The 23,322-nt window shown below is 48.2% G+C and overlaps 1 protein-coding gene across 1 annotated transcript in view; it reads right to left on the bottom strand.

Annotated features, from left to right (window-relative positions):
- Positions 1-23,322, bottom strand: part of SLIT1 (slit guidance ligand 1) — a 175,739-nt gene that overhangs the window by 125,854 nt on the left and 26,563 nt on the right. The window contains exon 4 of the mRNA XM_040486030.1: positions 21,522-21,593. Within this exon, the coding sequence (XP_040341964.1) occupies positions 21,522-21,593 (72 nt within the window). The remainder of the gene's footprint in view (positions 1-21,521; positions 21,594-23,322) is intronic.

Genomic DNA, 23,322 nt, shown 5'->3' on the forward strand with positions numbered 1-23,322 from the left:
CTCAACCGACTGCGCCACCCAGGCGCCCCTGGCATCATCTTATTTAACTCCTGCTCAGCAATTTGAGATAAGTCTTTATTATGCTCTTTTCCCAGATGAGAAGACTGAGTCCATGCAAGATTAAGCACTGTGCCCAGTACTAGTAGGTAGTAACAGTAGGGCTGTTGGATTCCAGGGTCCAAACTCTCAACTTCCATGTTATGCCTGGTCCCCAACTCTGGTGATGTCAGCAGCATCAGCACCTAGAAATCCAAAGAGAAGTTGCACAAGGACTTCTCCACGCAAGGGCCTCTGAGTCACCTGTGACTTCAGAAAGGCACTCTTGACCTCTGCACGCACCCCTGCCATCAACAGATGGCGCTCACCAGCAAGGGCTGCACTCCTACAGGGCGCCCAGGGGACAGAGCCATTTGCAGTCTGCGGTCAATGTTCAAATGACCACAGCTTTTCCCCAGAGACAATGGAGGTCTCATACCATGTCCAGCTGGCTGTGAAAGATGTTATTAAAAATCACTGATAAATGAGTTCCAGCCTTTGCTTACACAGTTTACTGTAAGGACCTATCAACGCTGATTTCTTATCCTTTGTTTCCTATCAATGAAGTTGATGACTGTCCGAAATGGATTTGTTTTTTCCAGCTGCCTTAAAAGAAATAAGACATTCAAATGCCCAGGTGTAGTGACATTTCAATATACCTGAGACAGAAGATGAAGTGTGGGGAAGTTTATGTTTGAATAGCAGTATAATTGATATGGGCATTCGTTCCCATGAAATATGATTTTTCACTTCTATTAGTTTTCTTTCACATTCCTTTTCTTTTCTTTCCTTTTTTTTTTTTTTTTTTCATTTCATGGGCACTGAGAGAGAAGCCAGAATACAAACTGACCATCAAATTCTCACAGCTTAAGCCCACCACCCTCTTGAGGAATCAGTCATCACAGAACCACCAGTCAAGCTCCAGCCAAGCCCCAGACCATGTCTAATTCATCCTGATATTCCTCGAGCCCAACAAGTCACTGTGCACAGCAGGCTTGTAATAAGTTTGTTGGGTGAATGAATCCATCCATCCATCCATCAAGAGAAGCTGGGTCCAGAGTCCCCACTGCCACACTGGGGAAAGTGACACTCAGAAGGAGGGCTGGCTCTCAGCCAGGCAGGAAGACTAGGGGACATCTCCAGAGCTCACGTCTCCAGGAAGGACCCCCACCATGGGACCTTGTACGTACTCAGAAACCTAAGAGCAGTTGCTGCTTTGTAAACATCAACCAGGAATCTCAGTAAGGATTCGCACCCACAGCAGAGTACCGAGGAGGGGTCCCAAAGCGATGTCCCTTTAATAAGGCTCTAGACCCACACCTGGGGCAGATGCCCCCCGCCTTTCTCTTCTTTCCTAAACATTATGAAGAGCAGAGCTGGTCATGCGCATAAATAAATAGATAAAAAATTCATTTGCTGTTTTGTTTCCTAATAAAAGAATACTAACGTGACCAAAAATGGTTGCTCTGTGACAGACACAGAACTAAAACCTCCATCGATGAGCCATGATTCTGGACTCCGGGATGCCCCTGGTTGTTTGGGGAACACCATAAAAGTTCAAATACCAACTGTTAAATGGCTGCCTCCAAAAGCCCCCAGGCAATAACTACCGTCCCCTTAGAGTTGACATGTCCAAATGATTCTTCTATAAACGATGGACAGAGTTATGAGGGCAGTGAATGAGAGCCCTGATGTCTGCCTCCTCTACAGCAGTGGCCTGGGACACGGGCCTTTGGCCCCCCTAGCCAGCTGGTGACTCCTGAGGGCCAGCCTGGGGTGCAAAGCCTCACAAGCGGGGTCTCTGCAGGGCCGCACCACCCCGCTACCACGCATGGAGAGGCCCCTCTTCCTTGGCACTCAGCCTGGGGCTCTGGCTTCTGTAGAGAACGCTCTCCCCTTCCGTGACCATCCTTCCCGAGGCCCTGCGGGCCATGAAACCCCAGCCACCTTTTCCCCTTGCAGCCATCCCTCACCCTGGCCTCGTCCCTGGGAGCGGGAATATCTCTGGCGTTGGCACCGGGGAGGGTGAAAGAGTGGCCCCTGTCTCCCTGCCAAGAGGGATGTCACCCCACCAGAATTTATGTGCCAGCTTTCCTTGTACCAGCTTTTCCCAGGTTACCTCCCCACCCATTACTACCCCATTAGTTGCCATGTGCTTTCCCCTCACTGTCACCAGCCCACACTGCCTCTTTGTTAGCCCGGGGCTCTCAGGCCGGCCCCTCCCCAGCCAGGGGCCTAGCTTGCACTCGCACTGTGAAATATTTCCTCCCTTGCTCCCGGGTCCCTCCCCCGCCTCCTCCCCACAGCCTTTAGTAAAACAAACCCACCAAAGGGCATTCTTGCTCTGTTTGCACAGCACGAGTGGGCCCCCGAGTTGCCTGGCGCCCCTCATCCTCCATGAACACACTTCCCCTCCTTATTGGGATTCAGTCAATACCTTCCTTTTCTGACCCTTCCCTGCTTGGCCCCTGAGATCCGCTGACAGAAGGGCCTTTGTTGAAGGAGCAGAGGGTGCAAACACCAGGGCTCTGAAGACAACGCATGGACTTCAAAGGGGGAAATGAGTCACTGCTCATCAAACTGGGTGGGGGGCCGGCTCCCCGAAGCACCTCCAGGACCAGACTCTTCCTGAGGACAAACCTTCCGTGTCTTCTCACAGACCAACACCATTTCCAGAGCCATTTGTAGGTTTTCATTGTTCCAACTCTGACTACAAAACACGGGCCAGAAGCCGAGGTCTGGTAAATATTTTGTTACACAATTCGCTGGAAGCACTTTGCTGTAAAGGATGGCTTGCAGCACGGAGGCTCGGGCTAGGGGCCTTCCAGGTTCCCACCATCTGCCAGTTTCGTGTGTCTGCAAGCTGATTACCCACCCAAACACCATTCAGAGCAGGCCTCTCCTCTGCTTACTGTGGTCAGACAGCTCTCTATGGAAAAGCATCCGAGGCCACCAAACCCAGGGCTCCCCAGCATCTCGGGCACACAGTCCCAGAAGATAACGAATCCGCTCCCCCTTGAACTCTTCCGTGGATAAGCCAAACAGCAGAGCAGCCCTCCCCTCTGCAGCCAGCTTTCCAGGAAGCCTGCCTCATACAAAACAAAATCCACTTCCCCACCTTCCACCCACTGTACCCAGTTCTGCTTCTGGAACAAATCAGCTCCCTTGTTCTCATGACAGCCTTCACGTAGATTTGAAAATTGCTCTCAGAGTTCCTCTACATTTGTTCTCATCACACCAAATAGCCCCAGGCCCCTTGACCATATCTCACATGAAATGTTTTCCAGATTCTCTCAATGTTGGCCACCCTCCTCCAGAGTACATTTAGTGTTCTCACCACAGCTGTCCACAACAAAGTACAGATTTGGGTACTGAACACTGTTCTCTGTATGTGCTCAAATCAGCACAGACAGAAACAGGCCTAGCCCCTCCCCTGGAGAGGACACCTTGCCTCCATTAATTCAGCCTCTGACTACATTGCTCTGTCAGCCACCTTACCACCCTCAATTCATTCTCAACTTGAAATCACAGGCCCTGTTCCTAACAAGTGCCCCAAACCAGGTCTCCTCCGATCAGAGCTTTCAAAGTCACCTTCGTATTTATCAGTATTTAATTTCACCTCATTGATTCCAGTCTAGTTCATGGAATTCTTTTTCAATCTTCCGTCACCTTGGGTACAACGGCCATCCCTTTCCAGTCTTGTGCCACCTGTGAATCTGCTGACCATCCCTTCTGTATGCTCATCCATTTCATTAATAAAAATGATAAACACAGCAGGGTCCAGAGATGTTAATGACATGTCTGTCCAAGGTGTCACAGCCAGATGGGGACAGAGCCAGATCTAGAACACAAGTGTCCTGGTTCTCAGTCTAGTACTCATGTCTACGATCCTCTGCCAAAAAGTCCCCAGAACCCCCTCAGACTGCTCTCTCCAGCTCTCTACCACCCCCATATCCTTACTGGTCTATCCAGGAGACCTTGATTATAGACAGGAAGGTCTGGTAAGGACTGGCTTTGTGGGAGGAAGATGGGGAAATTGCCCCCTACCTAAAGGATCCTTATTTGTTAAATTATATGTTTCCTGAAGCTACAGCTCTATGCTTCAAGGGGGCCTCTAAGAAACCCACCCAACAGAGCAGTAGAAACGGGACTGGGAAGATAAGGAGTTCCTGGGATCAAAGCTGCCTGAGATAAATGGGTTAGAATGAGGAAGCCTACAAAGATTCTGAGGATAACCCTGAACTTTAGAAAGAATCTATACAATGGACACTTAAAGATAGCTTCAGCCCTATAGCCTCTTATAGACCAGTCTTGCATGGTCTCTTGAAGATAATGACGAGTTAAAGGATTGACCTAAACATACATCCTTTCTCTGAGTATAATTCTAGAGAGTAACACCAAGATCGCTGGGTGAACATGCCAGGAAAACGGGTCAAGTTTAGTATGAGAATTCCTAATGATCAGATCTCACCACAAGACCAGTTGTCCTGTGAACTCCCCATCACCAAAGTGTTTAAGCAGAGGCTGGAGCAAATTACTTTTGTCCTATTTGAATCCAAAGATCTAAGTTTCTGTAGCCTCTTTCCTGCTGTGACAGATCCCTTGTGCTACAAAGTAAAAAGCCATCACCGGACTCCAAATAGCCAAAATAATTTTGAAAAAGAACAAAGTTGAAGAACTCATACTTCTTGATTTCAAAACATATCACAAAGCCACAGTAATCAAAGCAGTGTGATATTAGCATTAAGACAGGTACACAGACCAAAGGAATAGAGAGTCCAGAAATAAACCCTCAGCTGTACGGTCAAATGATCTTCAACAAGGAGGCCAAGACCATTCAATGGGGAAAGGACAGTCCCTTCATCAAATGGTATTTAGAAAACTGGACAGCCACATGCAAAAGAGTGAAGTCAGACACTTAGCTTTTCCTACATATAAAAATTAACTCGGGGCGCCTGGGTGGCGCAGTCGGTTAAGCGTCCGACTTCAGCCAGGTCACGACCTCGCGGTCCGTGAGTTCGAGCCCCGCGTCAGGCTCTGGGCTGATGGCTCAGAGCCTGGAGCCTGTTTCCGATTCTGTGTCTCCCTCTCTCTCTGCCCCTCCCCCGTTCATGCTCTGTCTCTCTCTGTCCCAAAAATAAATAAACGTTGAAAAAAAAAATTAAAAAAAAAAAAAATAACTCAAAATGGATCAAAGACTTAAATGTAAGACCTAAAACTATAAAAGTCCTGGGGGTGGGGGTAGGGGGAAACAGGGAAAAAGTTTCCTGAGATTAGACATGAAAAGGATTTCTTCAATTTGACACCAAAAGCACAGGCAACAAAAGCAAAAATAGACAAACAGGACTACATCAAACTTAAAAACTTCTGTGTACGTAAGGACACAATCGGTTGTGAGAAAAGACACATGGAATGGGAGAAAATATTTGTAAATCATATATCTCATAAAGGGTTAAATACCCAGATTACAGAAAGATGCTTCTCCAGCAATGACATACAAATGGCCAGCAAGCATATGGAAAAATAATCAACATCATTAGTCATCAGCAAAATGAAAATCAAACCCACAATGATATATCTTCTCACACCCATTAGAATGGCAACTATTCAAAAACAAAAACAAAAACAAAAAGTCCAGAAAATAACAAGTGTTGGCAAACTGGTGCAGCCACTATAGAAAACAGTATGGAGGTTCCTCAAAAAACTAAAAATAGAACTACCCTATGGCCCAGAAATTGCACTACTAGGCATTTATCTAAGGGATACAAGCGTGCTGTTTCGAAGGGACACATGAACCCCCATGTTTATAGCAGCGCTATCAACAATAGCCAAAGTATGGAAAGAGCCCAAATGTCCATCGATGGATGAATGGATAAAGAAAGTGTGGTATATATATGCAATGGAGTATTACTCGGCAATCAAAAAGAACGCAATCTTGCCATTTGCAACTACATGGATGCAACTGGAGGGTATTATGCTAAGTGAAGTTAGTCAGAAAAAGACAAAAAGCATATGACTTCACTCATATGAGGACTTCAAGAGACAAAACAGGTGAACATAAGGGAAGGGAAACAAAAATCATCTAAAAACAGGGAGGGGGACAAAACAGAAGAGACTCTTAAATATGGAGAACAAACAGAGGGTTACTGGAGGGGTCGTGGGGGGGGGGGGGATGGGCTAAATGGGTAAGGGACACTAAGGAATCTACTCCTGAAATCATCGTTGCACTATATGCTAACTAATTTAGATGTAAATTTAAAAAAATAAAATAAAATAAATTTTTTAAGTGAACATAGAACTACCCTGAAATCCAACAATCCCACTTCTGGGATATACTCAAAAGAATTGAAAGCAGGGTCTCAAAGAGGTATTTGTGCACCCATGTTCATAGCTGCACTATTAACAACAGCTGAGGGTGGAAGCAATCCAAGTGTCCATCAGCACACGAGTAGATAAACAAGATGTGATATATACACGTGATGGAATATTATTCAGCCTTAACAAGTTAGGAAATCCTGTCACATGCTGCAATGTGGACATAATGCCAAGTGAAATAACCCTTGGAGCGATGAGGAGTTGTTTGACGGGTATAGAGTTTCAGATTTGAAAGATGAAAAAGTTCTAGAGCTCTGTTTCATAACGACATAAACATACTTAACACCGTTGAAAGGTACACGTAAAAAAGATGGTAACCTTTATGTTATGTGTTTTCAGTCACAATCTTTTTTGAAAAGCTGTGTCTGACAAGAGGCAGGACAGTGTGGAACTGGGAAGGGCCAATGGGGCCTGGATTTCGATGAAGCAGAACCGAGCTACAGATACATCAGGGAAGCTGAGGAGTCTTTTGGAATACTGATACCAACCCTCTACTCACATGTGACAACCTCTACCACCCCTGTGGACTTCTGATACCAAGTTGACCTCAAGTCCCAAAGTAATAAAACCATGCGTGTGTTCTAGGAAACCTTCTGATGCCAAGAGGCTCAGCATTATTAAAGTTAAGATCAGATTAAGCAGAGATCGATACCGGTCAAGAATTAACGACAAAGGTAACGCAGAGTCCAGCTGTTTATTCGCTTAAATCCTGCGCTATTATAGATCACAAATGTAAATATAATGAGTTATAATTCATGTTAATAGTCACACCAAGTTAATCTACTAAAGAGCCCGACATTATAGTCAACTCCCGGGGAATGCATTCAGAGAAAGCGGCTGCAGAAATCCTTCTTCCATTTGTATGAAGTCACTATGTCATTTCCAGTCTATAAAACCAAGAAAAGAGGCTGCATGGGTAAAACTCTCAGGTGACAAGCTGCCTGCCAAATGCAGAGTGAGCTGCGGCAAGAGGCGGCAGGAGGTAAAGAACTCTGGCCACACAAAGAAGACGGTGTCTCTTCGAGCAGGCCCCGCACTGAGCCAAGGAGACAGGCAAAAGGGCGATCGGGACCCTCGCACCAGGCCTCTCCTGCAACCTCCCGCCGGGGCCGTGAGGAAAGGGGAGCCAGAGAAGCCCACAAGCCTGGGGCAACCCACAAAGACTTCTAGAATGGCAGCTTGTCCTCTACGTCCAAGTAATATGGCCGGATGGAGCATGCCTGCCCACCCTCTCCATTGCTTTCAGGATGATGGTTTGGGTGACGATGGTATTCACAGCAGTTGAACTGGGTGGTCTGTAGAAATCACCCCTGGCTCTCACAACATCCCCCACCACATTTTACAGATGATGAGATAGACTCAGAGAGTTTAAGTAACTGGCCCAGAGTCCGACAGCTAGTCACTACCAATGATCATGGGAGGAAAGGCGAAGACTCAATGCCCACGAGGCTAACTATAACCTGGAAGAGCTGGTCATGCTTTCCAGAGGTGCACTTCTTTGGAGGGCTTCTGGAGCTCCGATGGCGTGTGCCCGTAACTCCAAAACCCCGGGCAGGGAGGACCTAGGCCATGCTTCTGGTCACTAAGGTATACTGTCCTCTAAAGGGAAGACAAGATGCAGTATACAGAATAATGCCCCCCAGAGATGCCCTTGTCCTAATCCCCTGGGACCTGTGAATGTTACCTTACGTGGGAAAAGGGGTTTGACAGACGTGGTTATGTTACAAATCTTGACACGGGGAGGCTATCCTGGATTATCCAGGTGGAACCAGTATAATCACAAGGGACCTTATGAGGGAAAGGAGGAGGCAGGAGAGACAGGAGATGTGACAGCTGACACAGAAGTCGGAGAGGGGCAGGTGGATGGCTCAGTCGGTTAGGCATCTGACTCTTGGTGTTGGCTCATGTCATGACCTCATGATTCATGAGTCTGAGCCCCTATTGGGCTCCACACTGACAGCGTAGAGCCTGCTTGGGACTCTCTCTCTCTCTTTGCCCTTCCCCTGCTTATGCACTCTCTCTCTCAAAATAAATGAATAAACTTTAAAAAAAGAAGAAGTTGGGGAGAATGATGTAGCCACAGGCCAAGAAATGTGATTGACCTCTAAAAGCTGGAAAAGAAAAGTAATAGATTCTCCCCTGAGCCTCCAGAAGAAACACAAGTCTGCCGACACCTGGATTTTAGCCTCATGAGACCCATTTCAGACTTCTGACCTCCAGAGCTGTAGGATAACACATCTGTGTTGTTTTAAGCCACTGAGTTTGTGATCATTTGTCCCAGCAGCAGGAGGAAACAAATACAGACCGTAAGGCTAGAGCTGCCAGCAGCTGCGCCCACATCCCCACAAGGAGTCCCAGCCAGGTGAGGAAAATCCAGCCAGTCAATGTCCTTAAAGGCAAAAATGGTTCCAGGTCCATTAAACTGACAGGCAGGGTGCATGGGTGGCTCAGTCAGTTAAGCATCTGGTTCTTGATTTTGGCTCCGGTCACGATTTCATGGTTTGTGGGATCGAGCCCCACGTGAGGCTCAGCGCTGACAGTGCAGAGCCTGCTTGGGATGCTCTGTCTCCCTCTCTCTCTCTGCCCCTTCTCTCACTTGCGCTCTCTCTCTCTCTGTCTCTCTCAAAATAAACAAACAATTTTTTAAAAGACTTAAAAAAACTGACCAAGCAGTATGGGGAAATGGAGTACATGCTCTTTACCAGCTCAGGGGAGTCAGCAAACTTTAGCCAATCTCAAGTTGCCTCTTTAAGATGTGAAAAAATATGCCATATACCAACTCCAAGAGTTTTTCTAAGAAGTTTTTTGCAAAGTGTTAAGTGGTCTAAGAATATACGGTGTTAATTTTGTGGTGCCTATTTTTCATAAAAGACAAGCATTTCCTTTCAGGTTAGTGCCCATCTTTTTACAAGGGCTGGTCAGGAACAGTTCTGCTCCGAGAAATCCAACCCCTCCCTCCCTAGCCAGAGTCCAGTCTCTTACCCAGAGTCCACATGAGGGTTGGCTCATGCCAGGTCACCTGTCAGGTAGAGACTTGCATCTCTTTAGCAAAGGTCTGGAGCCCACAGAATTATGAGGGAAAACAGCCAGATTTGGGAGAGACTTGGGTTTATCAGCTCCCTACCTCTTCTTTACCCACCCCACTCCAAGGCTCCCGAAAAGAGCAGGAGACCAGAGCTGTCCTGCGACAAAGACTGAGTTTCTGCCAAGAAGCTCCATCCATATTAACACTGGGGCCAAAGCTAGAACGATCATGGAGAACAGCCAGGAGTTCCTTGCCCTACAGCATGGGGATGGGAGGTCGGGTGCAGGAACGGGTCCAAATGTGTAAGGCAATGGTTCCCAGCCACTTCACCAAAAGAGTGCCCTTTGATCACACTCCCCAAACATTTGAAAAGTATGGGCCATTAAAATATCTCTATTAATAATATATCTTCCCATATTTTTTAAAAATTTGGAGAGAGAGAGAGAGAGCACAAGTGAGGGAGACAGACAGAGGGAAAGAGAAAGGAGAATCCCAAACGGGCTCCACGCTCAATGTGAGCCAGACCCAGGGCTCAATCCCGTGACCCCGAGATCATGACCTGAGCTGAAATCAAGAGTCGGACACTCAACCGAATGAGCCACCCAGGAGCACCTATCTTTCCAAATTTTTATTATTAATCAAGAGCCAATTAATCAACTGCCAGTCAGGGCTTCTCTTTAGCAGAAGATGGCCAGTGCTACACCAAATGCGGCCCACACTGCAAAGAGCTTAAAGGAACCCCTGGTTTCTTCTTTGAGCTTCTCAAGCCCTGTGGACACCTGGCCGGAATCCCAAGTAAGAAACAGAACCACTTAAGCCACAGAATTAAGTATAGGGGAGGGTCTCATCAGGAGATGCAGGGTCCTGGCCCATCCTAATAAAAAATGGAGTCAGTCAAACCCTGCCATGCATCCCCTGGGTTCAGCCTCTTTCCGATTCATGTCTGTCTCCACCAGCTAAAAGGTCCATGTTTCCTTCTTGATCTTGATTACCTCCTGTCTCAAGTTTTCATGGCCTCCCACGCATGAGAGGCAGCAGGAGCTCCCTAGAACTACCTTCCACACCCCATTTCAAGCAGAGGGGTATGCCTGCCTGCTTTTACAGAGACTCCATCTAGCCCACCCTCAATAGATTTTACTTCTACAAGCCATCAGTCCTTGAACAACTAGCTTCATATTTCTGGGCCACAGGTCAAAGTCAACCACAGGTCAAGTAGAACAGGGGTCAGTGGGCAAGTGCTGAGTCCATCAAATCCATGAAGCTGGGGCCCAACACACAAGCTCAAAGCCCCAAGCCCAGAAATTACAGAAGGGAGGGAGGAAGTCCTGGGCTCCTCACGAAGAGCAGAAGCTGTTCACTCTCCTCCCACAGGCTTTGGGACGATGCCCGCCACCTGAAAGACACGGCTTACCGGCCCTGCTAAGCCCACTCGTGCTGGGGAAGTGAGGATGGGTAGCCTGATCACTGCCTTATCTGGTAGGAGAAGCAGGAAAAGGAGTCATGAAGAACGTCGGGGGCTTGGACAGAGATACAAGCAACTGTACCTGATGGAAACAAAATGCGGTCTAGCCACACATGGGGATACGACTCAGTCTTAAGAAAGAATGAGACTTGGATGGACCTTAAAAACACCACGCTAAGTGAAGTAAGACAGTCCCAGAAGCCAAATATTGTATGACTCCACATGTATGACACACTTAGGATCAGCGAATTCATAGGGATGGAAAGTAAAAGAGAGGCCACCAGAGCTGGGAGAGAGGCAGGAATGGGGAGTTATTATTTAATGGGTGCCGAGCTTCTGCTGGGCACAATGACGAAGTTTGGGGCATTGACAATAGCGATGGCTGCCTAACATGTGTGTGCAGTTAATGCCACTGAACTGCACACTTACAAGTGGTTAAAGTGATAAGTATGTTTATTTTAACACACACACACACACACATTTCAGGCCAGCCAAGGATAGACATACATTCATCCGTCCTCGTGTCATGGGATGGAGACCCACAGGAGGGGAGGGGGCTCTGGTTGAGGGAGTGGGGTATTCAGGAAAGATGACTTTTACCCTCTGCTCAGTCACTCTGCTCGTAAGTACCCTCTGTGGCCCCCTCTGCCCATCATCCATTCCAGACTCCTCGTTCTAGGAAACAGAGACCGTCTGTCTATACCTTCTGGGCCAAGATCCACACAACACTCTAGAATTATGGGGCCCCTGCTCATAGGACAACTGCACCCTCTCCATCCACCCATGTCTCCCACATCCTTCAACACCTGACTCGAAACTTCTCACCTTCCCAGAAGACTCCTGAGCAATCTCTTTCCTCTTCCTGTTTCTCTATTTTTTATCATGAAAGGCAGTATAGCAGAGAGGGTTAGAGCCTGACCTGCGTTCAAAGCCTGGATTTGCCAACAAATACCCGTGTGACCAAAGACTTCACCCCTCCATGCCTCAATTCTCCCCACTGTAAAACAGGATAATAATTGCAAAGGACTGTTAACAATTAAAATGAGAAAATCCACATAAAGTGTTTGGTGCATAGGTGCTTAACAAATGGTAATTACAATTATTCTAACAATTATATATAGCTTTGGTATTAAACTGCATTTTTTGAAAATATTTGAATGACAGCTCAAGCATTTTTAAATGTCTTAATTAAAAAAAAAAAATCCCTATCTCTTACTTTTCTTTAACGGCAGCACAAAATTATTTATATAATTTCTGAAATGGCTTTAAAAAAAAATCCTTCCTCCCCTAAAAGTTATTCATAATCGCTCCCCTCCTATGTGTACTCCTCTCTGTTCAGAATCCTCTTGATGGTTATGAATTCAGTTTGTCCCATACTGATTTTTGTAATGCTGTAGGAGAGGACTTTTCATTCCTTTGAGCCACAAAATGTCCCCAGCAGAGCGCTCTGCCTTTGCTGGGCTTTCTCCTGGGGTGCGACCTGTCCACTGCTCTTCCCTCCAGCCCTCCCCCAGGCGCTGGTCAGCTGCATTTGTGAAGGCCCATGTGGTTCTGAGGCAGCAGGGTCAGAGCCAGGGGCCAGTGCTGTGTTTAGGACATTCAACCATGCTGGGCGCATCAGCCCTCTCTGGCACTCTGGATGTCAATCTCGGGCTGGCTGCCCTCTGCTGCAGAGGCTCCCGGCCAGCCCAGTGGGACGCTTGCCTTTTTCACTTGAGCCTTGACAGCAGGCACAGATGTAATGATTGGAAAGCACTTTGAGAATTCAGAGTGCTCTGTAATTGCTAACTCATAATCCCCAAATTGTTCTCTGTGTGGCCGCAGGAGGTAAAGCGTCTGCCCTTGGGAGGGTCTTTGTTAGCGTGGCTCCCACACCAGAACCAGGCCGGGCGGAGGCAAAGGGGGGTTCTGATCGTAGAGGGGTACCTATCTAAGACTCATCAAAGTGTGCTGAGAGGAAGGCTTCTCAAAGTGTGAACCAGATAAGGAGGGGATGATAATAATTCAGATTCTTGGGCCCTCCCACATCTACAGACTCGGGATCTCTGATGATAATGCTCTGATGATAATCTGCATTTTAATAAACTCCCCTAGACAACTCTCATTCACGCTAATTAGAGTACTAATGGTTTGGGTCAGAAGGACCTGGATTTGAGGCAGCTATGATCCCTATTGCCAGAGCTCAGCAAGTGACCTGACACTAGACCCACAAGATCTAGGTATTCCGGAAAAGAAAAAAAAAACAAACAAACAATTTTTTTTAAGAGTTTCAAGGTCAGATCAGTTTGGCCAATGCAACACCCCACACGTCCCCCAGGGGCTTTATAATGCACATAAGCAGATTAAAGGGGCTGACCCAGTACTTCCCAAACTGTCTAACCAAGGAAGTTTCCTTCCATCATTACTGCCAGAAACGTCTCACAGACTTAATATCTCATGAGACAAAGCTCATGAAGGTCCTTCCTGGGAAAAGTGAAGTCTAGGGAGTAAGGAACAGAATCTTAAGGCAGCGGTTCTGGCAAGAAGGAGGCTCTAGCCAGTGTGGGGCGGCCACAGCAGCCCCATCCCTCATGCACCAGGGTCCCTGGCGGCAAGGCTGGTTCAGTCCCGCAGATCTGCTGCCCGGAGTGGACGTGTCACAACGGCGAGGTCACCTTCCTGTTTCGGGTAATTTCCCTTGGAGGCAAGACAGATCCATCTTTAACAGCTCTTCATTTCAGCAGACAACGCCCTCCCGCCTCTGATGGGGGCTGGGGACCAGGACTGGAAGGGAGGCTTTGTTCTTCTGACCAGTGCTGACAGTTTAATTAAACCCAGCTCCAGACGGGGTCGGCAGGGTCAGGCATTCTTCAACAGGGCTCCCGCAGAATATCACATCCACGCCTCTCCAGCCACCAGGGCTCTGTTAATGAGCTATCCTGGTCCTTACAGCGGGGATATAAATAAGGGGAAATAAATGCCCTGGGCTGTCCTTAATCACCCATCCCCACCCCTTCCAGGTCCAGCAGAGACACAAAAGGTTGATCTTGTCCGGAGACATATTAGTTGCAAGGCTAAAAAGAAGCCCAGAGTAACTGGGTTTCCAGAAGTGGCTTCTGGGTGAACAAGAAAAAGCAAGCAGCGAGAGGGGGTGTTGTAAGGCAGCACAGCGGACCCCTCCCTGAATCTGGGAGGACAGAGGCACAGAGACTGACACCCACTGTGCTCCACACCCAAACATGAATGGAGAGTGAGTTTTGCTGATGTAAGAGGAGCCGTCTGGTTCAAACAGGTCTGACCCCTGTGTGCATCCATGAAACATCTCCACATTCTCTAGTGATTGACTGTCAGGTGAGGAAGCTAACCCCAAATCCAGGTAGCCTGCTACCAGGGTATAACCACCTTGGCAAGAGACAGGGCTCCAGCTAGTGAAGCATCTGCCTCTACCCACTCCGTCCTGCTGTTGGTCAGAGGCTGGCAGATTGCTCTCAAAAAGCAGTGATGACAGACCCTCCCCTCCTGGAGAGAGAGTGCCTACCCGTCTGTCTACACAGCCCACTGCAAGTGTCCTCAGCGCTGAGGACAGCACTTGGCCTACAGGAGGCCCTGGGTAACTGTTGGATGAATGGGTGGGCGGGTGGATGGGTAGGTTTATGGGTGGATTGGTAGACAGGGAAGTAGAAGGAGAATGAGTGGGGGGCTGGATGGGGAGGATTGATGGGTAAATGAATGGAAGAGCGGATGGGCAGGCAGATGGATTAGGTGGGTGGAAGTGTGTTCGGTGGGTGGAGATGGGAGGATGGGAGCTATGGTACAGGGTACAGAGACAGATGGGCAGATGGGTAAGTTGACTGGTGAGTCAGTAGATAGGTAAGCAGGAATGCATCAAGTCAGAGGTGGATAGGGGGCAGGTATATGACAGGTTGATGGGGCTGAGGGGATAGGTAGGTGGTGGGAAGATGGGTAGGTAGATAGGTGCAGGAGGTGAATGGGTGGTAAGTAGGAGGTGGATGGGCAAGGGGCGGTGGAAGGATGATATGGAAGGATGAGCTGTAGCATCAGAGAGACCAGGGTTCAAATTTGGCTCAGCCCCTTGGGCAGGTCACAAACCCTCTGAGCTTGCATTCCTTCATCTGTAAAATGGGGGAAATGCTGACATCAGAGATGCTCTGATGATGAAATCAGACAATGTTTGTGGGTTGCCCCCTGATCCTGGCCCAGAATAACCTTCCATTTGTTCTAACCATTGTTGTAACAACTGCGGTCCCTGAGGCCTTCTGTGACCGTCCTGGGAGCCCCAGGCAGTGAGAGGACGTCACAGGATGGGCACTCTTCTGCAGAGCCGCTGACTCCCTCTAATGTGGACAAGGAGTGTGGGTGGGCACCCTCTTCTAAAGATGTGGTGGGGTGGGGGTGCTGAGCAGGAACTCGGAGCCCACTCTCAGTGGGGGCATCCCCAAGGAAGCAGAGAGTGCACAGGTGACTCCAGGGTACTAACAAACATTTCTGGAGCAACATCACCTACTTGCTCCATGCTTGTTCAGGACAGTACCCAAGAGCACAAAAGCCAGATTCCCTTGTCAATTCCTGAGCCTGCACAGTGACTGACCCAGGTCACACCCCAGCCTCTGCCTACAGAGCCCTTCTGCTGGCGAGCACACCTCCGTGGCTCCCTCCGTGGCCCCTAGGGGTGCCTCCATAGGTGCACCTCGTGAAAAACAGCCTCTCGTGAAAAAAAATGTTAAACGTGTTGGGGGAGGTCCCTGCAAAGCAAGAGGATCTCTGCATTAAGACAGATGAGGATAAATCACCAGCAGAGGACAAAGGCTCAAGTGTAGGGTCAACTTAGAGGCTGTAGTGCCACCTCCAAAGCAATCCCTACGTAGAATCACCTAACATTTCCTGAGCATCTACTACAGGCCACAAAGTTTACAGCTGACCCGAGAGTGGGTTACACCTTTCTCCAATCCCCACGACAGCCTGTGAGGTAGACGGTATTATCTTTATCTGATAAAAGAGCAAAACGGTGCTCGATGGGGTTCCAGGAAGTCCTCCAACATCACATACCTAGCACTCACTGTAACTCAGACCACAGAAGCTTGCCATCGTTTATAAAAGCTGGGAGGTCTCCTACCATAGAAATTACACATGCTTCTTTTCAGAATATCTGGGAAATAAATAGAGAAAAGGAAAAAAGTCGCCCAGAGACCACTCCTGTCGGCAGTTTGCAGTCTGTTTCTGTGCTTTCTTTAGAGTGATTTCTTTAGTGGTTATATTGTCAGTACAATTTTGCATCCTGACTTTTGATAACACAAACATTTATCTGCATTGCTTTACATAAAGACCACTTTTGGTGATATAAATATCTCATCAAATAGATACACCAGAATTTGTTTAACTGCTCCCTCAACACTGGACACTTTGGTTATTTCTATATTCAATATTCTATATTTCAATAGAGGAATATTCTGTATTTCAAATTCTAATTAACGCTACAGTGAACATGTTTGCACCCATGTATTATTACTTCCTTGGGCTCGATCCCCAAATGTGAGCTTCAGGACCTTCAATGGCCCGGTGTCTAATTCCAACCCGATCACCTCACTGCCCTGTGGTCCAAGCCAAGTCACTGCCTGGGCCTCAGGTCCCGCGTAAGGAACGAGATGGACAGATCAACCCAACTCAGGGGGAGATATTACTGAAGAATAGCCAGGAACAGGAACGCTGCAGCCACGTCGACAACATCAACATAAATGTGGGCTGCAGCATCAAAGTGCGCCAGTCACTTTGTGATCACACCTTACCCTACGTATTTGGCCTCTCTCTAACCTGTTTTCATGCCTAGTTAGCATAATGGCCTCTGCTGAAAGTCCATGATTTGCTCCCGGTGAAAAGGATTAGCAATGGATCCCTTAAAGCAGAGGGGAGGTCAACAGGTGAGAGACCAGAAACGCCAGGCCCTGCCTCCCCTCTCTCCCTGGCTCTTAAGGGAATGTGGTCCCCCTCCAGGTCCTGGAGGAGGAGCGGGCTCCATGGTGAGACTACACCGGGTGACCCCACAAACCCCCAACCCAGCTCCTTGGCCTGGGGATGATCTCATGACCAATCATGAGGTCATGAGGTGAGCCAATCAGATTCTTTCCCCAGAAATCTGGAGTTAGGACCTGAGGCCTGGGCATTAACTCCAAAGTCAGAAGAAGCAGGAGGAGAGTCGGCACTGTGGCTAACCAAAGTCATGGTGGAACTGAGATGTTGTCCATAAGCCCATAATAAGTAGATATTCAGAAAGAACTAGAAACACCCTTCACATCTCAGTCCTGGTCCCAGCTCTACTTCACTTCCTGTCCTGGGGAAACTGAGTCTGCTGGTTGTCCCCTTCAAGTACCCCACCACACCCTTACCGTCACCAGCGTGCAGGAGTTCCTGTTTCTGGAGCTGAGAGTGCCCAAGTGCTGCTTGGACAGACCAAGTGGACTGGGAGAGTTAACAGAGGTGTTTTGCAATGCCAGATGTTCAAGTCAATAGACAGGGTGGAGGTGGGACAAAGACTGTTAGCAAATAAATCTCTAAGCACTCGCTCCTCACTGTTCCCTAGAACAGCAACAAAGGTAAAAGGCTCAGTGAGGCCGCACGCCACAAAAAACCAGATCAACCAAAGGGTTTGTTTAACCATTTCCCTCAGAATGTGTACTTTTGAGATGGCCTGAATTGGAGGGGCACCATGCTGCACTAAACCAAGTTGGGCCCAGTCATGAACTCAAGTCCTGGGCTGACCTAAGGGGGAAAATGCACAGGAGCTCTCCTCAAAGTCCTGATGGCTGGCACACCTGTGCTTACAGATGAGCTTAAGAAATATTCTAGAGGAGAGCTAGAGAAAGCAGCCCCCCTCCACCCGGGTCTGGCTATGCTCCTGGATAAGAAACATCTCCTCCCAAGAGTTAGGGACCCATTGCCTAAAAGGAAAAAGCAGCAGGCACTGGGAAAGGTTCTGGCTCTAGAGCCCGGAAATATTCCCCAAAGAGCCACCAAGCCTTCGATCGGGAGGGCCCATCTCCTGGAAGTCCTTCTGTCCACTGCTGACTGGCCCCTCCCCAAGGCAGCCAGCCCCAAGCCACTGGGGTAAGAACATCCAATGTTTCTGGAGGCCACTGCCTCCAGCTCCCAGCCCTATAGGGTGCCAAGAGCGCGAGTCAGGCAGACTCCTGTCCCCTTCAATGGCTTTTCCACTCCTTGAATGGTGCTCCTTGTGCCAGCCTTTGGATATAAAACTCAGCTATTTAATATTTGGTAAGGCATAGAAGTGCTTTCCTCCAGTAAAACATGAAGAACACTGGGTGGGGAGTCCAAAGGGGCTTCAGTACTGACCCTGAGGAGGTCGCTTTACCCCTCCAACTTTGACTTTTTCCTGACTTTCAACAGCAATAAAACCATGACGCTCTGTTCACCTCGCAGGGTCACAGGTGTCAGACGAGACACGGGACCACCAGCTTCACTGCAGGGCCATTCACTCACCAACATTGTCCAGAGCACAACGGACATCGGCTGCAGGCCTGGATGCTTTACGTGCACGATCTCAGCTCAGCCTCCTGATAGCCCAACAGCGTACCGGTAAGAAAAGGCCCCAGGAAGTTAAACCATCTGGCGTTATACCTTGAAAAATCCAGGACGCCCTGACCCTTGATTTTCTCCTCCAGGCTACCTTCCCATTCCACCAGGGATCCAAGCTCTCTAGACACAGGCCAAGAAGGCAGCCACATGGACCACACTGTGTCACCACTATCAGGAGGGGAGCCCACGGACAGGCAGGACACCAATAAAAGGCACCAGGGCACCTGGTAAAAGGTAGACCCAAGAGTTGGATAAAGACCCCTGTGGAGCCATCCTATCCCCTTCAGCCCCAAGAGCTGGTGGAAGGCTATGGCCAAAGATGTCAAAATACGAATAGGGTTAGAAGTAATCTTAAGCAAAAGGCTGGAAGTTTGTGAATTTAGATTCATATGAAGGGATCTTGGGTATTTTAAAATAAATGAGAGATGGAAACAACCTAAGTGTCCATCAACAGATGAATGGATAAAGATGTGATACATATATAATGGGATACTATTCAACCATGAAAAAGAATAAAATCCTGCCATTTGTAACAATATGGATGGACCTTGAGGGATTTTGCTAAGTGAGATAAACCAGAGAGAGAAAGACAAGTACTCCATGGTATCACTCATATGTTGAATCTAAAAAAAAAAAAAAAGTCAAATTCATAGAAACAGAAAATGGCAAATGGCAAAGTGGTTGCTGGGGGTGGGGGAAAATAGGAAGAGGTAGATCACAGGACACAAACTTTCAGCTATAAGATGAATAAGGTCTGGGGTGACTGGGTGGCTCAGTGGGTTAAGCATCCAACTCTTGATTTCAGCTCAGTTCATGATCTCACGGTTCGTGGGTTCAAGCCCCACGTCAGGCTCTGCACTGGCAGTGAGGAGCCTGCTTAGGATTCTCTCTCTCTCTCCTTCTCTCTCTCTCTCTCTCTGCCCCTCCCCGACTTGCTCTCTAAATAAATAAATAAATAAAATGTTTCATAACATAAGTGAGAGAGGGTCAAAGCAGGTGCCCAGAGCTCAACGGCAAGCACACACTACACACATACTCTGAACGCTGGTCAGTGGAAGACAGTGGGTCGGGATGGCCAAGGGGAAGGGAAGCCGAGCAGACAGATAATGCTGGGAGCATGAGGGCAGACTTTTGCAAGGTGAAGAGGGCTTGGGGAAAGCGAAAAGAAAAGTACAGGAGGACACCAAGGGAAAAGATGTTCGGGATGAATTTTTGCAGAGGCGGAGCTGTGATAAGACCTGCGAGAGCCAGCTTCTAGAAAGCACAGCACAGAGAAAGCAGGAGCTGCTGGAGCCAGGACAGGGCAAGGCCAGCACCTGCCCGTGACCAGTAACAGCACAGAACTCAGGTTAAAGCACAGGTTAGGGAGATGTTAGGGCGGACGCATCTGCTGGGAAGGACCATGCACCTTCAGCAGCTAAGTAAAGTGCCCACCGTGTATGCCCAGCCTGGAATGAAAGCACCAACCCACCAAGTGATGGGGGACTAAAGAAGGCCCGGCTCAAGCCCAGGGGTGGTGAAGACCAGCAGAAGGGGTCATCACTGAGGGTCACTATGGAGATCCTCCAGGCCAGAAGGAGGAAGAAAAGGGAAATGACCATAGAGACCATTTGGACAGCTCAAAGACAAAAACTTGAAGGCAGGTTCAATGACACAGGCTAATCAAGAGCTTTGGAAATCATGACAGACGTGGAAAGAACCGGCTGTGCTTAATCCAAACTCCCAGTCACACCCATCAGCACTCAGGCAGCCCTAGGGTGCCGTCTCCCACCCAGCCCCTGCCCCTCAGTCTTGTCTAAGTCACTTGCTGCCTCTTCCTCCACCTCGGTGCTGCCTATAAACTTCTTCAGGGGAGACCAGCAGCCTCACTTCCTCACATGGTGCTCTGCTGGCCATGCAGGTCCCAACCAGGTTGTTAATGACAACTGAAAGAACTCAAAAACCTCCCAACCTAAAATTCAAAATCCCTACAGCCCTTCCAAAATCTAACAAGAGGGGCACCTGGGTGGCTCAGGCGGTTGAATGTTCGGCTCTTGGTTTCGGCTCAAGTAACGATCCCACAGGTTCATGAGTTCAAGTCCCCAGTCGGGCTCTATGCTGACAGCGCGGAGCCTGCTTGGGATTCTCTCTCTCTGCCCCTCCCTTGTTCACACACGCTCTCTCTCGCTCGCTCTCTCTCCCTCAAAAAATTAATAAGTAAACATTTTTAAAAATCTAACAAGAGGACACAGTTGTTGTAGATACTTACGGAAAGCAAAGTGAAGGAAAACATAAATTGTTGGAACACAGATTTGGGGCTCAAAGTTAACACAATGTTTCTAATACGCAGATCTGTGCAATAATGCAACTGACTGTGGAGGTGGTGAACTCTCCATCATTAGAGGTAGCCAAGCAAAGACTGAAGGACCACAGGCTAAGGATCTGCAGAAGAGATTCCTTAGATGATCTCTAAGGTCCTCTCCAACCCAAGATCCCAAAAAAGAAGCAAATGCTAGAACAATTACAGACACATTTAGCACATCACAGAGTAGCAGAATTAGCCACTACCCTTTAAACTTGGAAGAAGTACATTTACAGCAGATAGAAGCCATGGTTACTAAGTTTCCAGACCTCATTACCCCGATCTGAAAATATAAATAGGTCCAAGAAGGGCTTAGTTGAATGAATAAATATTCGGCCCAAGGCAGGTTACCAAAGGCTGAGACAGATGCGCAAAGACAGCGCTCCCTATAAAGCCTGGCATCACGACTGAAGAGAACGTCCACTCCCAGAACATTCTCACATCCACACTGTCAGAGGCAGCACACAGAACTGAATGAGTCGTGGATTCTGCAAGTGCTCACCAGACAGAAATGCCCCCACGCAGCACCTTCCTACAGAAAGGGCCTGGCTTTTGATGCCCCGTGCAACTCCTGACAGGTGAGGAGCAGGAGGTCACCGTCATGGGAAATTCTGGGTCCCCCTGACCAGACACTGCCCCTCCCACAGGGTGAGGGACTAGACCACAGACAGAGCTTTGGCCACAGTGTCACTCACAGCCTCGACAGAGCCTGGTTATTCTGGAACAGCAGTTCTGGCAAACTGTGCAGCTGGTTCCTGTTCAGTCGTCTGAAAAAGAGAAGAAAGGGAGAGTTGGAAGTTGCCTAAGTGTTCCAGGAAATCCAAAGACTTTTCAGAAAGCACTGGACTCAGAGTGAGAGGGCACAGGGTTCAAATTTTAACAAAGTCACTGTGTAACCCCAGGGAAATTACCTCCTCCGGGCCTCAGTTTCTTCATCTATAAAGTGGGAATTCACCATCCGACACTTGGGGAGGGGAAGCACAGAGCGCCTATGAAAGCTCCCCACCAAGGACCCGAAGTACAGTGGGCGTCGACACCTTCCATGACTTCCTCCCTTGCTCATCATCATCGTTATATTTGTATGACCCTTTGTAATTTAGAAGGCACTGATTCAAATATCATCTTGGTTTTCGAGCTGAATACCTGACTACACTTGAAATGTGAGATATACCCTTATGGGGTAGGACTAGCCACAAGGTCCTGATTTTTTGTTGTTTCATCCACATTTGACCCCGTGGCAACTTAACTTTTTTTTTAGTGTTTGCTTTAGGTCTTTTTTCAAAATGAAAACAGCTTTCTCGATTTTCTAAATTATGTATGAAAACGCATGCTTAATTCTTTAAAAACTTCAAGCAATAGAAGAAAAAGTATTCAGTCACCTGCATTTTCCTCACTCAACAATTTGTGGATGTCTTTTCATGCCAAACGATAGAGAACGACCCCTTTATTTATTTTTTTTAATTTTTTTTTTCAACGTTTATTTATTTTTGGGACAGAGAGAGACAGAGCATGAACGGGGGAGGGGCAGAGAGAGAGGGAGACACAGAATCGGAAACAGGCTCCAGGCTCCGAGCCATCAGCCCAGAGCCTGACGCGGGGCTCAAACTCCCGGACCGCGAGATCGTGACCTGGCTGAAGTCGGACGCTCAACCGACTGCGCCACCCAGGCGCCCCACGACCCCTTTATTTTTAATGACTGACTAGTATGCCCATCATTTCTAATTGCTCCACGGGTGGACAGACGACTCCCTGTTTTGTAAACACAGGCAGGAGTGGGAAGTCTGGTCCTGGAAGGTGGCCTGGTGGAGAAGACCCAATACAGAAAGGACCCGGACTCGTCCCAGGAAGGCAGCGATGCCTAACCAGAAGCTTCTTGCCACCTTCAGCACCTAGTTCTCTACACCAGAGCACCGGAGGCCCATCCACTGGGGCTGTGGCACCTATAAATGTAGAACCTTGGTGCTCACACAGACCATCTGCAGGGGCTTCACCTGGGAGTTGGTAAGCACTGCGTACCCCAGCCCTGTTGAGTCAGAGTCTGCATGTTAACAAGATCCCCCAGTGATCTACGTGCACATCAAGGTTGGAGAAGCACAAGAGTACGAGGCAGCCCCCGCCCTCCAGACTACAGCACAGTTTGGGCCTCACACGACCATCCCCTTCAACAGTGCTGGACGATGAGAAACCAACTCGGCAAGAGCTTTCTTTCACTGGGAGGGAGGAAGAAATGTAGTTCTCTGCGGCCAATAGTAACTGGTCTGTGGTAACCTCCTCAGAGGTCGCTCTTCGTCTGATATGTGAGAAAGGCATCATTTTTTAGCATGGCGCAGACAATTAGACCAGCTGGAAGAGGTTTACTCAAAAGGGAGGGCTCCTAGGGAAACACACCACTGCCTTGGAAAAAAAAAAAAAGCGGGGGGGGGGGGGGCCCCAAAAAAAAAAAAAAAAAAAAAAAACAAAAAACAAAAAACAACCCAAAGTACATACACATTGTCC

The sequence above is a fragment of the Herpailurus yagouaroundi genome, unplaced genomic scaffold, assembly GCF_014898765.1.
Source record: "Herpailurus yagouaroundi ecotype Mexico unplaced genomic scaffold, PumYag 163, whole genome shotgun sequence".
Lineage (NCBI taxonomy): Eukaryota > Metazoa > Chordata > Mammalia > Carnivora > Felidae > Herpailurus > Herpailurus yagouaroundi.